General features: G+C 40.1%; 1 protein-coding gene across 1 annotated transcript in view; it reads left to right on the plus strand.

Moving 5' to 3' along the window:
• Positions 1–12,898, plus strand: part of LOC124798507 (fatty acid synthase-like) — a 379,784-nt gene that overhangs the window by 33,008 nt on the left and 333,878 nt on the right. Inside the window, exons 4-5 of the mRNA XM_047261946.1 lie at positions 3,603–3,773; positions 4,747–4,947. Coding sequence (XP_047117902.1) covers positions 3,603–3,773; positions 4,747–4,947 — 372 coding nt within the window. The remainder of the gene's footprint in view (positions 1–3,602; positions 3,774–4,746; positions 4,948–12,898) is intronic.

Below are 12,898 nucleotides of genomic sequence, written 5' to 3' on the forward strand. Positions count from 1 at the left end.
CATCACCATTAAAATTCTCTGTCTCTGGACAAGTTTTGAAAACTTCGAGAGGTGTAAGATATACAAAAGTTATCTTTGAAGGATGATACAATCCAGTAACTTGAGAACCAAAATCAATATATGAATGCAGACATGTATACATCTTGCTATATTGTCCATACTAGTAGATGTCTTCCACACTATTTGCCAGTTGTCCATACAAACTAACCTACATACATAAAAGGCTAGAAGATTCATTTACAATTGATAAGAAAAAAAATACATACTGATTTACGGTTACAGAAGATATTGGAAAGTCAATTCCCTTATTTGAAAAAAAAAAAAAAAAAAAAAAAAAAAAAAAAAAAAAAAAAAAAAGTGTCTGTGCTGAATAACACTGTCTTTAGCAGTCTTGGCTAACAATTCACAAATATCAGACACAACACAGATGTAGTTGACAGATGCTCGAGTACATTACCCAGCACCCATGATCCCTTTCGACTGGTCCAGCAGGGTACAGCCATATTGCAGTCTCGGGAATGGATCCGCCCACATCTTTCAGTTTCCTCCTTAGAGTTCTCATAATATGCTCCAACGGATAGGCAACTTACTGTCTAGCATTCATATCAAATTCTGAAACATTTGTTTGTGTACTAAATACACTGTTCAATACCTTCTTCACATCACACAAAATATGCTCTCCTTAGTCATTTTTCAAATTCAATTATATGGGATTTATGTCAGTTGAGATATGAAACATCAATAAACAGAGTTAAATGCAATAAAAAAGGAACTAATAAGGTACTACACACAGATGTGTTATGATGCCATTCCTAATTTTTACAGTACAAAATATGAATATTGTTTCATTTCAAAACTGTAAAAAGATCTACTCATTTAGTCTCATGGCATATACGTATCAAATTCTAAAGCACAAATCTATTACAGAACATAATTTTATAGTGTATCATAGATTTTTAACTCAGTCAGTAGATAAGATAGAACTTTAAAATTCACATCATTTTACATACTAAATTCCAGACAATCAAAATGAACAATGGAAAATCCAGGATGGACTGTGACAATATTATGAGAAGGAAAGTTGCTACTCACCATATAGCAGAGATGTTGAGTTGCAGATAGGCACAACAAAAAGATTTTCACACTTAAAGCTTTTGGCTAATGGCCTTTGTCAACAATAGACACACATAAGCATGCACACACTCATGCCAATGCAACTCACACACACGACTGCAGTCTCAGGCAACTGAAACCATACTGTGAGAAGCAGTACCAGTGCATGATGGGAGTGGCAACTGAGTGGGGGAAATGAGGAGGCTGGGGTGGGGAGGGGGAGGGATAGTGTGGTGGGGATGGCGGACAGTGAAATGCTGCAGGTTGGGTGGTGGGCAGTGGAAAGGTGGTGAGCAGGGGGGAGTGGGGGGGGGGGGGAGTAGTTTAAAAGGAGAGAAATAAATAAAAAATAATAATATAAAATGAAATAAATGAAAAAAAGATTGGGCATGGTGGTGGAATGATGGCTGTGTAGTGCTGGAATGAGAGCAGGGAAGGGGCTGGATGAGTGAGGACAGCAACTAATGAAGGTTGAGGCCCGGACGGTTACAGGAATGTAGGATGTATTGCAGGGAAAGTTCCCACCTGCAAAATTCAGAAAAGCTGGTGTTGGTGGGAAGGATCCAAATGGCACAGGCTGTGAAGCAGCCTTTGAAATGGATATCCAGTTTGTTGATGGCCATTCATGTGGACAGACAGCTTGTTGGTTGTCAAGCCGACATAGAATGCAGGACAGTGGTTGCAGCCCAGCTTGTTGACCACATGGCTGGTTTCACAGGTAGCCTTGCATCTCCACTATATGGGGAGTAGCATCTTTCCTTTTCATAATATTGAGAAAATTAAAACACATTTATGTAGTTTTATGATTCTACAATTAGATTTAAGCTCAGTCACTGGATGTCAAATGATACACAATTACATAGTTTCAGAAATCTACAGACATAGTGTATATTTTCTTCTAGACTAAGTGTCATTATGCATCCATGTTCATAGGTGTTGTCCTCTATACTAAACATTAATAGTATTTGACAATTGAATTACTTGCTTTGCTTACCCATAGCTCCTCTTATTTTTACACCTACAATGGGCATTTCTACAAAATTCTTACTATACTGGGGCTCATCTATAAATTGTTCAGATATGTCACAAATTGGGCTACATGTATCAATCAAACAGTTTGCATCCCACTGACCAATTTTAATCTTAATGTAAGGACAGTTACTTCACAGCTCTCATTCACATATACATGAAGAATACCTCCTAATTCAGATCTAATACAGTCATCACCTGTTTTACATACATCAACAACACTGTTTTCTGCCAAGAGAAGAATTCATTAGTATACAGTACATCAAAATTCTCATTACTTTTACATTCTGGTTTGTGATCAGTATCTATGTCACTATAATTAAACGTAGCATCCCAAAACTTTTTATCAAAACATAAATGAGAAATCTTATATTCCTTCTGTTCAACTTCAGATACCTGTGCCACATTATTAATACTGTTATTATTGTTTAATTGTAGGTGTAAATTGGTGGTCCTGTACTTGCTGTGTTTCCTCATCCCAAAAGTGACTTATTTTACACTCTAACTAATTTTTACTTAGTGTCAGATTGTTATTTTCCTGTTTTCTTTTTTATGAATAGGCACTTGATGGTGGAAGTTAGCCTTCTGAAATGTGTATTTTGGTGAATAAATTAATTCACAGTGGTGGAGATTGAACATTCCTTTTGTCACTGCTTATAATGAAACATGAGTAACAAATCATACTGAAAAGTTAACCCATTGTTAACAAATGAGCATTGTGATGATATTTCAGTAATGTTGATGTTGTTGTACTCACAATTTGTTCTGCCATTCTGTAAAGCTATTTATGATCATGATGCATAATCATAGCATGTGAAAAATTTTCACAGACACTTCCTCCTTTTGTATAAATCTCAAAAAGGGGTAACTATTGTTAATAACTGTAATAGATTTCCGGTAGAAACAAAAAGGGTAACTTAGAGCATACATATATTTACAAATAAATGAGTTGTACCTCTTTAAGCATTTAAAAATATATTTGAATATTTGGGTAACAGAGTTACAGTTGCTCTTATTACCTACTAATAATATTTGTTGTGATGGAATGTGGCTTCATAATGAATGATTGGTCATTTGGTGATAATGTGATAACTTGTAAATCTGGAGATTCTTAATTTTGCTAAGACACCTTGAAAGATCAAAGAACATTATAATTCTTATATGCTTAATAAAAATGGTGGTAATAATAACAAGTGATAGCTTAATGTATAACAACAGTGTGTTTTAATTATTCTGACTTTTTTGTTTAGTGTTGACTTGTTAAAGCTCTTCAAAGATGCTTCATACTATGAACATATTGTATGTAAGACATTTTTGTCTTTAGTCATTCACAATTTGCAATTAATTGACTGTAAGTATATGGTATATGTGTATGAAGACTGGGTTGTTTTTAGAAACTTGCACTAAATTTAATATAGATATATGGGCACATACATTCAAAACTGGGAATGAATTTTCAGGTATGAATCCAGCTGAAATTAGAGGGACAAATACTGCTGTATATGTGGCAACAGGAATGAGTGATGCAGACAATGTATTTGATTATGAGGCCACTGGTGATGGCTTTGGTGTAATGGGACACAACCGTTCAATGATTGCTGCAAGAGTTGCTTATTATTTAGATACCAAAGGTAAGATATTGATTGGATAAATTGAATGCCTGATTTTACAGTTTCTTTAAATGTTGGTTAAGTACTGTCATGATTTAACATATGGAGGTCATAGTCAGTCTAACAGTACTTTTGCTAGATTTTTTTGAAAACTGATTATCTTCAGTTTCACAATATTTTACTTTGACTAACAATGTCATGAAAAAGCCTTGCTAAAAATAATTTCCATTTTGTTTGCTGCAGAAATGATGTGTATTTCCTATGCTTCATCAGAGCTAGAGAGTGCATTGTTTTCTGTCAAAATAAAAAAGAAATATTGAAATTCCAGTCCATTAAAGATGCTCATCAGTAACTATTTTAAGTACATATATAGTTCTTAAGCTGGTATTTGCATCAAGTAAGGGTATATATAGCACATTGTACTAATTACTTCTCTCTGTTAAAATATTCAGTAGTACATCCAGTGCTTTGGAACACACTCTTTCATATAGATAGCAGAGAAACAAAATCTCATTCAGTAATTGAGTATGCAATAATTAATCACATGTGTAGCTAGCATTGATATATGTCATTAAGTGGAAATAAAATGCATCTAAAATCTACAGAAGAAGGCATTTAAATTGTTTAGTCTCTCATAGTTACATAATGGGAATTTCTAAATACTGTTACGATTGCAGTAAAAATAGAACATGAGTCTCATTTGACATAATTTGTTGCTGTTCTTTAGTGAAATTCTCTCCTAGGAAATTGTGTTAAGATAGGTCCAAGTGCTCTTTTGTGTGATTATTTTAATCTTACCTCACTCTGATTTAGCAGACAGCACAGTTTAAATTAATGTTATTGCTATAAAAAGAGAATCAAGATCAAAAAATCATTGCCAGAAACATAGAAACTGTTACGTTATTTGTATCCAGACTGTTTACATATGCAAAATTTGGCTATACGCTGATGTTCATATGATGGACTGCAGATTTCTCATTACAATACTTTTCAGGTCCTACCTATGTTGTCATTACTGCCTGGGCAGGAGGACTACAGGTTTTAGAGTTGGCATACAAAGCAATAAGTGAAGGAAGATGCAAAGCAGCTCTTATTGGGTCTGCAAATCTTGTGCTTTATCCTTATATGAGTCATCACATGGCCAAAGCAGGTCTTCTCAGCCCAGATGGTGCAACTCGGTCCTTTGATGATGCAGGTAAGTCAAATTAAACACTTTCCCTCACTTGAGTAATCAATAAGGTTGGGTTGACCTATGGGAAAGCATCATGGAGATACCAAAATACATTAACTGTAAGACAGTTGAAGACAGATGTAAATTATCCCAAGGAAACCTACTTACAAAGTTTCAACAATCAATATGGGTATGGTTGTATGTTCTACCAACTAATATGCTCTAAGTAAATCTTACATAAGAGTGGACAGGATAGAATAGCCGAGGACATACATCACATGTAACAGCTCACTACTAAGTGTCACCTCCACAGTGATAATAATAATCCAAGCCTAATTTTGAATAAGCAAATGTTTGGTGCTGTATAGGGAGTGATAAATAATGTAAAAATCCCATTAGTTCTGAAATTAACAGTGGCATGGAACAGTTAAGTCTCATGCTAAAATGAAAAATATTAATAATGCTCTGAACTAAATGTGCTGGACAATGATTTTGTGTAGTGTCTATAGTTGTTACATTTTCAGAATCAACGTAGTTCATTGAATGTAACACACAAGTTACTAAAAATTTTTGATAGAATAATATTATTCAGTGGATAATGTCAATCAAATCACTCAGTTGTTAACTGTTTGTAGTCCATTAATTTCTGCTATCATCATTGTCCAATACGTTAATAGAGGGGGCCTAATTAGTACAGTGGGTGCACACGAGTGTTATCGTGTCACCTCTTTGCCAACAGATAGAAGGTATAGAATGCAATTTGCACCATCAGTGCAGGTCAGTGGTCTCTGATAATTGGATGCTCTGTGCATGTAATATTTAGTACCTTGTGAGCATTTTTCTCTTATGTGTGGAATCACCTAGAGCCCTTTCCATAGACAAATGCTGTCCACTGCTATGTTGCTACGCATTACCAGTCTGACTTATCCACTCGTTGTCTTCTGGCTTGAACCTGAATGGATCACTAGACAGTCTGTTAAATGTCTGATATCACACAAATGATCTTATTTTTACAGACACCAACAAAACTCTGGGGAGTGTGTCCTGTCATGTGCATTGCTAGACATCTCCACAGGAAGTGCTGTCAAGAAGAATTCCTGCTGCCATGTGGGGTTTTGGGGGAAACCCTATACTTGACAAAGATATGAGCTCAAGATATACTAATGCTTGTGCTAAGCATGGTCTGCAATGTTGTGTGCACCGGTTGACATGTTGTCTGCTTGGTGGCAGTACAACTGTCAGCGGATGGGTGGTGCATGCAAAAATGGACGTGCACATCGCCACATAGTTCCCCCTTGTGAGAGGTGATGGTCAGCTTATGGACACGATGACTGCAGCCAGCATTGATCAGCACTCTGAGTTGGATGATGGTGGATGCAGATGCTGTTGTATGTGGCACCCTCTGGAAAATCATCTGGCACTGGGTGTGGGGGTAGTCCCACGCAGCACTGCCAGTCAGAAATGAGGGTGTTGAAGTGTCACAGCTAGCTGGCGGGGTTGGGTGTACTGTGGAGCACGTGGGAGCCTGCTAGTGCCCGGGTAGGTTGTAAAAAGTGGGTGACACACCGTGCATCCTGCACAGGTGGTATACTGTGTGCTATTGTGTGCCAGTGCCACAGGCTGCTGTAACCTCCCAGCAAAAGTGTGGATCACACATCATTGCGTGTGCATGGGCTGGTGTCACAGGTTTGGTGACCCATCACTCAGTTACAGGGAGCATAAAGAGGTGCATGTGCTGTGGTGTTTGCATACAGAGGATTTGTGCTCGCCATGGCACTGCTGGTGTATGGGACAAAGGCAGACTCTGCAGTTTTGGAGTTGTTGAACAAAGACTGGAGCTTAGCTGGGGGTCAGCATTGGCAGGTGCTCAATGAAGTCTCTTGGGACGATGAGTGGTTGCCCGTAGATTATTTCAGTGGCAGAGACACCCAAGTGCACTTTGGAGGCCATATACAAACCAAGGAGAACTAGTGGTAGGGAGGTATATCAGGTTGTGTTATGGCATGTGGGGGCAGATTTCAGTGTTCTGTGGAGACTCTCCACCTTGCTGTTTGCAACAGCATGGTAATTGGCTATGAAATTAATGAGTGTGCCACATGTTGTTGCTAATGTTTCAAGTAAGCCTGATGTGAACTGTAGCCTGCAGTCTGCATTATGTGGTGGGTGTACCCTAAACATGAGACCCAAATGTCCATGAAAGCTGTAGTCACCATGTCCACCATGATGTTGGGCAGTGGGACAGAGTCCTGCTTCAAGGTGAACCTACCGACGACTATTGTGATGGGATGGGTAGGAGATCAATATGGACATGGAAGAAATGGTGGTCAGTCAGAGGGAGAAGAAGAGGCAGTTGGAGTGCAGATGCGGTGGCCTATTTTGACATGCTGAGAAGGAGACAAGACTTTGCCCAGATGGTGCAGTCCCATTGTACGCTGGGCGGCATGAAGCATTCTTGCACAAGAGTCATGGGTCCCAAACACTGTGTTGAGATGAACTGTGGAGGTGCTGAAAAGTTGGCCATAAGAAGTGGGAGGGGGAGGTAGTTAGGGGTGCACACATTCATTGGGACCATCTGAATGGACAGAACTCATGCAGAAATTGCACATAATGTATGACACCATACCTGGGATAGTATATGGTTGAAGGCTGGATCCAGTGTTTGGGCCACTGTGCACTCTTTTTAATTTGGGTTCAGCTGCCTGGGCGACTGCCAGGATGATTTAAAGGGGGGAGGGGGCTGTAATGGGACAGGAGCGACTAAGACAGTCAACGAAAATGTTGTAAACACCTGCCATATGTCGTATGTCAGCTGTGAATTGTGCAATGTATTCTTGTTGGCAGATATGCTGAGGGGTAATTTGGCCGCTGTTTTTTCAATAGAAATATGTGACACAGAGATGGTGGTCCATGAACACTGTAAAGTGGTGCCCTTCAGTGGAAGGATGGAAATACTTTATTGCCTTGTGTATGGCAAGAAGTTCGCAGTCTACCACTGTTTTCGCTCAGATAGCTTTGAGGAGAAAAATGTCAACAGCTGCCAAGCACCTTCTATGTGTTGCTGTAGGACAGCATTCATGGCAGATTAGCTGGTGTCCACGGTGACCATGGGCAGGCCAGATGCATGGGGACTGGTAATGGGGCAATGCTTTAAAGACTTTGTTTTGTGAGTTCAAAGCTCTCTGTCATTTGGGCTGTCCAGGGGACAAGTTTATTGGCTTTGGTGCAGTCACCCTGAAGGGCAGTAGTGAGCAGTGCCAGGATGCTAGCCACATTCTTTAGGTGGCATTGGTAAAAATTCACTATCCTGAAGAATCTGCAGAGTTTCTTAAATGTTTTGGGACATGGGAATTCAGTGATATGCGAATCATCTTGCTTAGCGGAAGGCAGCTGGTGGATGACATTCTGTGCCCCAAGAAGTCAATCACTGGGATAGCAAAAATGCTCTTTGTGGGGTTTATTATCATTTCTACTGTTTGGAGGCAGGAGAAAACCTCCAGGAAGTGGCAACAGTGTTTCACTAAGTTGCATGAGTAAATGAGGACATCCAAGTGCACAAAGCAATGTGAAGCACCATGCAGAACATTATTGAGGAAACCCTATCAGGTCTAACAGCCATCTTTTCAATGACTTCTGGGGTGACTGAAATTTGCTAAAAGCTTTTGAACAGTCTAATTTGCTGAATGTGGTAGTACCTGACAGGTTGTCACTCTAGCTGCTCAGTAGCAGGACCAGGTAACAGTCAGGAACAATTCTTTTGTTGAGGGTGTGGAAGTCATTGCATGGGTGCCAAGTCCCATCCTTTTTGGGAACATGGTACAAGGCAGGGGCATAACATCCAAGTGTCAGCCTGCACTGCCTGGTGTTTGACAGATAGGACTTGGTGGAGGTAGCTTAAAACTGTGGGGGGACCCGTGGTCATTGCAATGTAGTGCAGCATACTGTGGAATATCTCATGGGAGTTGCTGAAAGGGTGGGTGAAGAGTGGTAATTTACTGAAGAGGTAGGCAATGGGACCAGAATAGGATAACTGTGTAATGGTGAAATGAGTGGTGGTGCTGGGTCACATGGTAGGGAGCAGTGGGAACCAGGTTGAAATCTGAAACCTCTGCCATGGTCGAGGTCAACAGGACAGTTGTGGGAACAATAAGTGGTGACTGGTGAGCCGTTTGTTGCACTGAGGAGTATGGGACAGGGTGTATGGTGGCCATCTGTGGTCAATAACTGGTGGGGGTAGATGGATAGGTCTGTGCCAATGCCAAAGGAGTGGGCTACACGATTGCACACGAACAGGTACTGTGACACTGTTGAACAACTGGGCATGCTACTGGCAGTTGTGAGAGTTTGGCATTGTCACCAAAGCAGTTGTGATAGCAGCACAAGCCTCTTAAGCCTGGGTTGCCCCAGTCATTACTACATGTAGGGTGAATGACATGACTGAACAGGTAGACATGCTGATGGCTGCAGACTAGGGTAGGGGGTGTGGATGTCATGCCAGGAAGGTGCATACTGGTTGTGGAACTTGCTGTGTGGTGTCAGGCACAGCATGGGATTGGATTGGTGCATGTGTGCCAGATAGGTGATTGATGAGTTTGTTAATTTTCACAGTCAACCGATTCATGTGCTGCATACCATCTGCGGGGATGCCGGAGTGGTTAGGGGGCGAGAATATCAACACAGGGTGTGGGTGGGGACTGTATTGTGGAAAGAGTTATGATGTTGTGTTGTGACAATCACTGTGTGACTGTGAGTTGTTCAAACATCCTGTACACAATGACTGCTGCTTCATCAGTAGATGATAAGTGTAGGTTCTAGCTCAGTTTTCATAAGCTACCTCACTTGCTTGTTCCACTCACTTGTTCACTAACCCACAAGACCTTACCCAGAACCTACACTTATCATCTGCTATAGTCCAGTCTTGTAGGTCTTCACTTTTGAAGGCCAGACATACCAACAATTAAAGGGAACAGCCATGGGTACCAGGATGGCCCCCTCGTACGCCAACCTATTCATGGGTCGCTTAGAGGAAGCCTTCTTGGTTACCCAGGCATGCCAACCCAAAGTTTGGTACAGATTTATTGATGACATCTTCATGATCTGGACTCACAGTGAAGAAGAACTCCAGAATTTCCTCTCCAACCTCAACTCCTTTGGTTCCATCAGATTCACCTGATCCTACTCCAAATCCCATGACACTTTCCTTGACGTTGACCTCCATCTGTCCAATGGCCAGCTTCACACGTCCGTCCACATCAAACCCACCAACAAGCAACAGTACCTCCATTATGACAGCTGCCACTGATTCCATATCAAACGGCCTCTTCCCTACAGCCTAGGTCTTCGTGGCAAACGAATCTGCTCCAGTCCGGAATCCCTGAACCATTACACCAACAACCTGAAAACAGCTTTCACATCCCGCAACTACCCTCCCGACCTGGTACAGAAGCAAATAACCAGAGCCACTTCCTCATCCCCTCAAACCAAGAACCTCCCACAGAAGAACCACAAAAGTGCCCCACTTGTGACAGGATACTTTCCGGGACTGGATCAGACTCTGAATGTGGCTCTCCAGCAGGGATACGACTTCCTCAAATCCTGCCCTGAAATGAGATCCATCCTTCATGAAATCCTCCCCACTCCACCAAGAGTGTCTTTTCACCGTCCACCTAACCTTCGTAACCTCTTAGTTCATCCCTATGAAATCCCCAAACCACCTTCCCTACCCTCTGGCTCCTACCCTTGTAACTGACCCCAGTGTAAAACCTGTCCAATGCACCCTCCCACCACCACCTACTCCAGTCCTGTAACTTGTAAGGTGTACACTATCAAAGGCAGAGCCACATGTGAAAGCACCCACGTGATTTACCAACTGACCTGCCTACACTGTGAAGCTTTCTATGTGGGAATGACCAGCAACAAACTGTCCATTCACATGAATGGACACAGGCAGACAGTGTTTGTTGGTAATGACGATCACCCTGTGGCTAAACATGCCTTGGTGCACGGCCAGCACATCTTGGCACAGTGTTACACCGTCCGGGTTATCTGGATATTTCCCACTAACACCAACCTGTCAGAATTCTGGAGATGGGAACTTGCCCTTCAGTATATCCTCTCTTCTCGTTATTCGCCAGGCCTCAACCTCCACTAATTTCAAGTTGCCGCCACTCATACCTCACCTGTCTTTCAACAACATCTTTTCCTCTGTACTCGACTGACATCTCTGCCCAAACTCTTTGCCTTTACAAATGTCTGCTTGTGTCTGTGCATGTGCGGATGGATATGTGTGTGTGTGAGTGTATACCTGTCCTTTTTTCCCCCTAAGGTAAGTCTTTCTGCTCCCGGGATTGGAATGACTCCTTACCCTGTCCCTTAAAACCCACATCCTTTCGTCTTTCCCTCTCCTTCCCTCTTTTCTGACGAAGCAACCGTTGGTTGCGAAAGCTTGAATTTTGTGTGTATGTTTGTGTTTGTTTGTGTGTCTATTGACCTGCCAGCGCTTTCGTATGGTAAGTCGCATCATCTTCGTTTTTAGATATATCATTTATTTTTGCTTAAGACAAGCATATTTAATAATAAATTATTTATAAAATTAAGAAAAATGAATATTTTTTCTTAGCACATGCACTCATTATAAAAATTATGTTTTTCTCACAGTAGGTGAATGTAAGAAAATAAAGTTAATATTTTTTATAAAATGTACACATAAAGAAAAAAAGAATTATGGTGAACGTAAGAAATCTATTCCGTACCTCAATTTTTCTAGTTCTTTCTTATTGAGCAGCCATAAGATTTGTATGCACTATAGTTTGTAATGTTTTTTGAGACAAAATTTGTTACAGTTCTACCACATTCATATGTAACCTTAATTTTCTGGTAATAAGACACACATTCTTTACAGATCCAACAATAAACATCTTTTTGATGCTTATTGTGGCATTCGCTGTGTTATTAAGTGGTTTAGTATTTAACCAATTTGTAAATGGAAATGATAATCTTATTTTATTACATTGAGTAATTACTAAATAATTTCTCTCCCGGCTAAAGATTTGATCAAGCTGCTAAAGAACTCCAAGTTAACGTCGTGTTAAAGTGTTGTCTGTAAGTTGTGTAAGTGTCACTAAATCACAGTTCATACAACAGATTCTATACAACTATGGAAACAGTTATCTTCAGCAAAATGATCATTAAAACCACAGAGTATCAGCCGCGCACAACACTGACGTATGTTACCTGAAACAATATTCTTTGCAACTCGTGCGTAATTAATTTCGGCTCCATACATCAGCTAGAAAAGTTTGTTATAACGATCGTGCTATGAGCACTGTTTTTAAAGAACCAATCTGATTCGAATTATTTTCATTAAAATGAGTTCGGGACCACCGGTGCACATTTATTTTTACACATTTGTGTTACGTTCGGCATTTATGTCTGCAGAGTTGCGTAATTTGAATTTGCCACTGAGATAATTGTTAAGATGGCGGCAGACAATTGATAGAGACTTTCTATTGTTATACCAAATAAGTAAGTATTTGAAATGATTATTAAATCCTATAAACTATACTTTCATATTGTGCACTATTTAGACCTCATCAAGCAAACATTTGATTTGTTTCTAAGGAAAACACAGAGAAAAATGCGATACAAATCGCTATCATCAATGGCTGCGCTCGTTGCAGCAGAAAGAAATAATTAACACAGATAATGCTTCCTGAGAGAGGTATTAAAGTTACAAATAATTATTCACTCATATTTATAATAATAATGAACTCTATTTTCAAGTAATAATTAACAAATAATTACAATTTCTTAACAGACCTCAGTTTGATAAGCATCCGCAATCTACAAAAGCCAACCAACAACAGGTAAAAACAAAGGAAGACAAATGCAGATCATAAAAGGAATTTACAATTATCATTGTCTTTGTATGATACACATCGATATGTCTAATTACATCATAGAATGTTATACAAATAAT

The sequence above is a fragment of the Schistocerca piceifrons genome, chromosome 5, assembly GCF_021461385.2.
Source record: "Schistocerca piceifrons isolate TAMUIC-IGC-003096 chromosome 5, iqSchPice1.1, whole genome shotgun sequence".
Taxonomy (NCBI): domain Eukaryota; kingdom Metazoa; phylum Arthropoda; class Insecta; order Orthoptera; family Acrididae; genus Schistocerca; species Schistocerca piceifrons.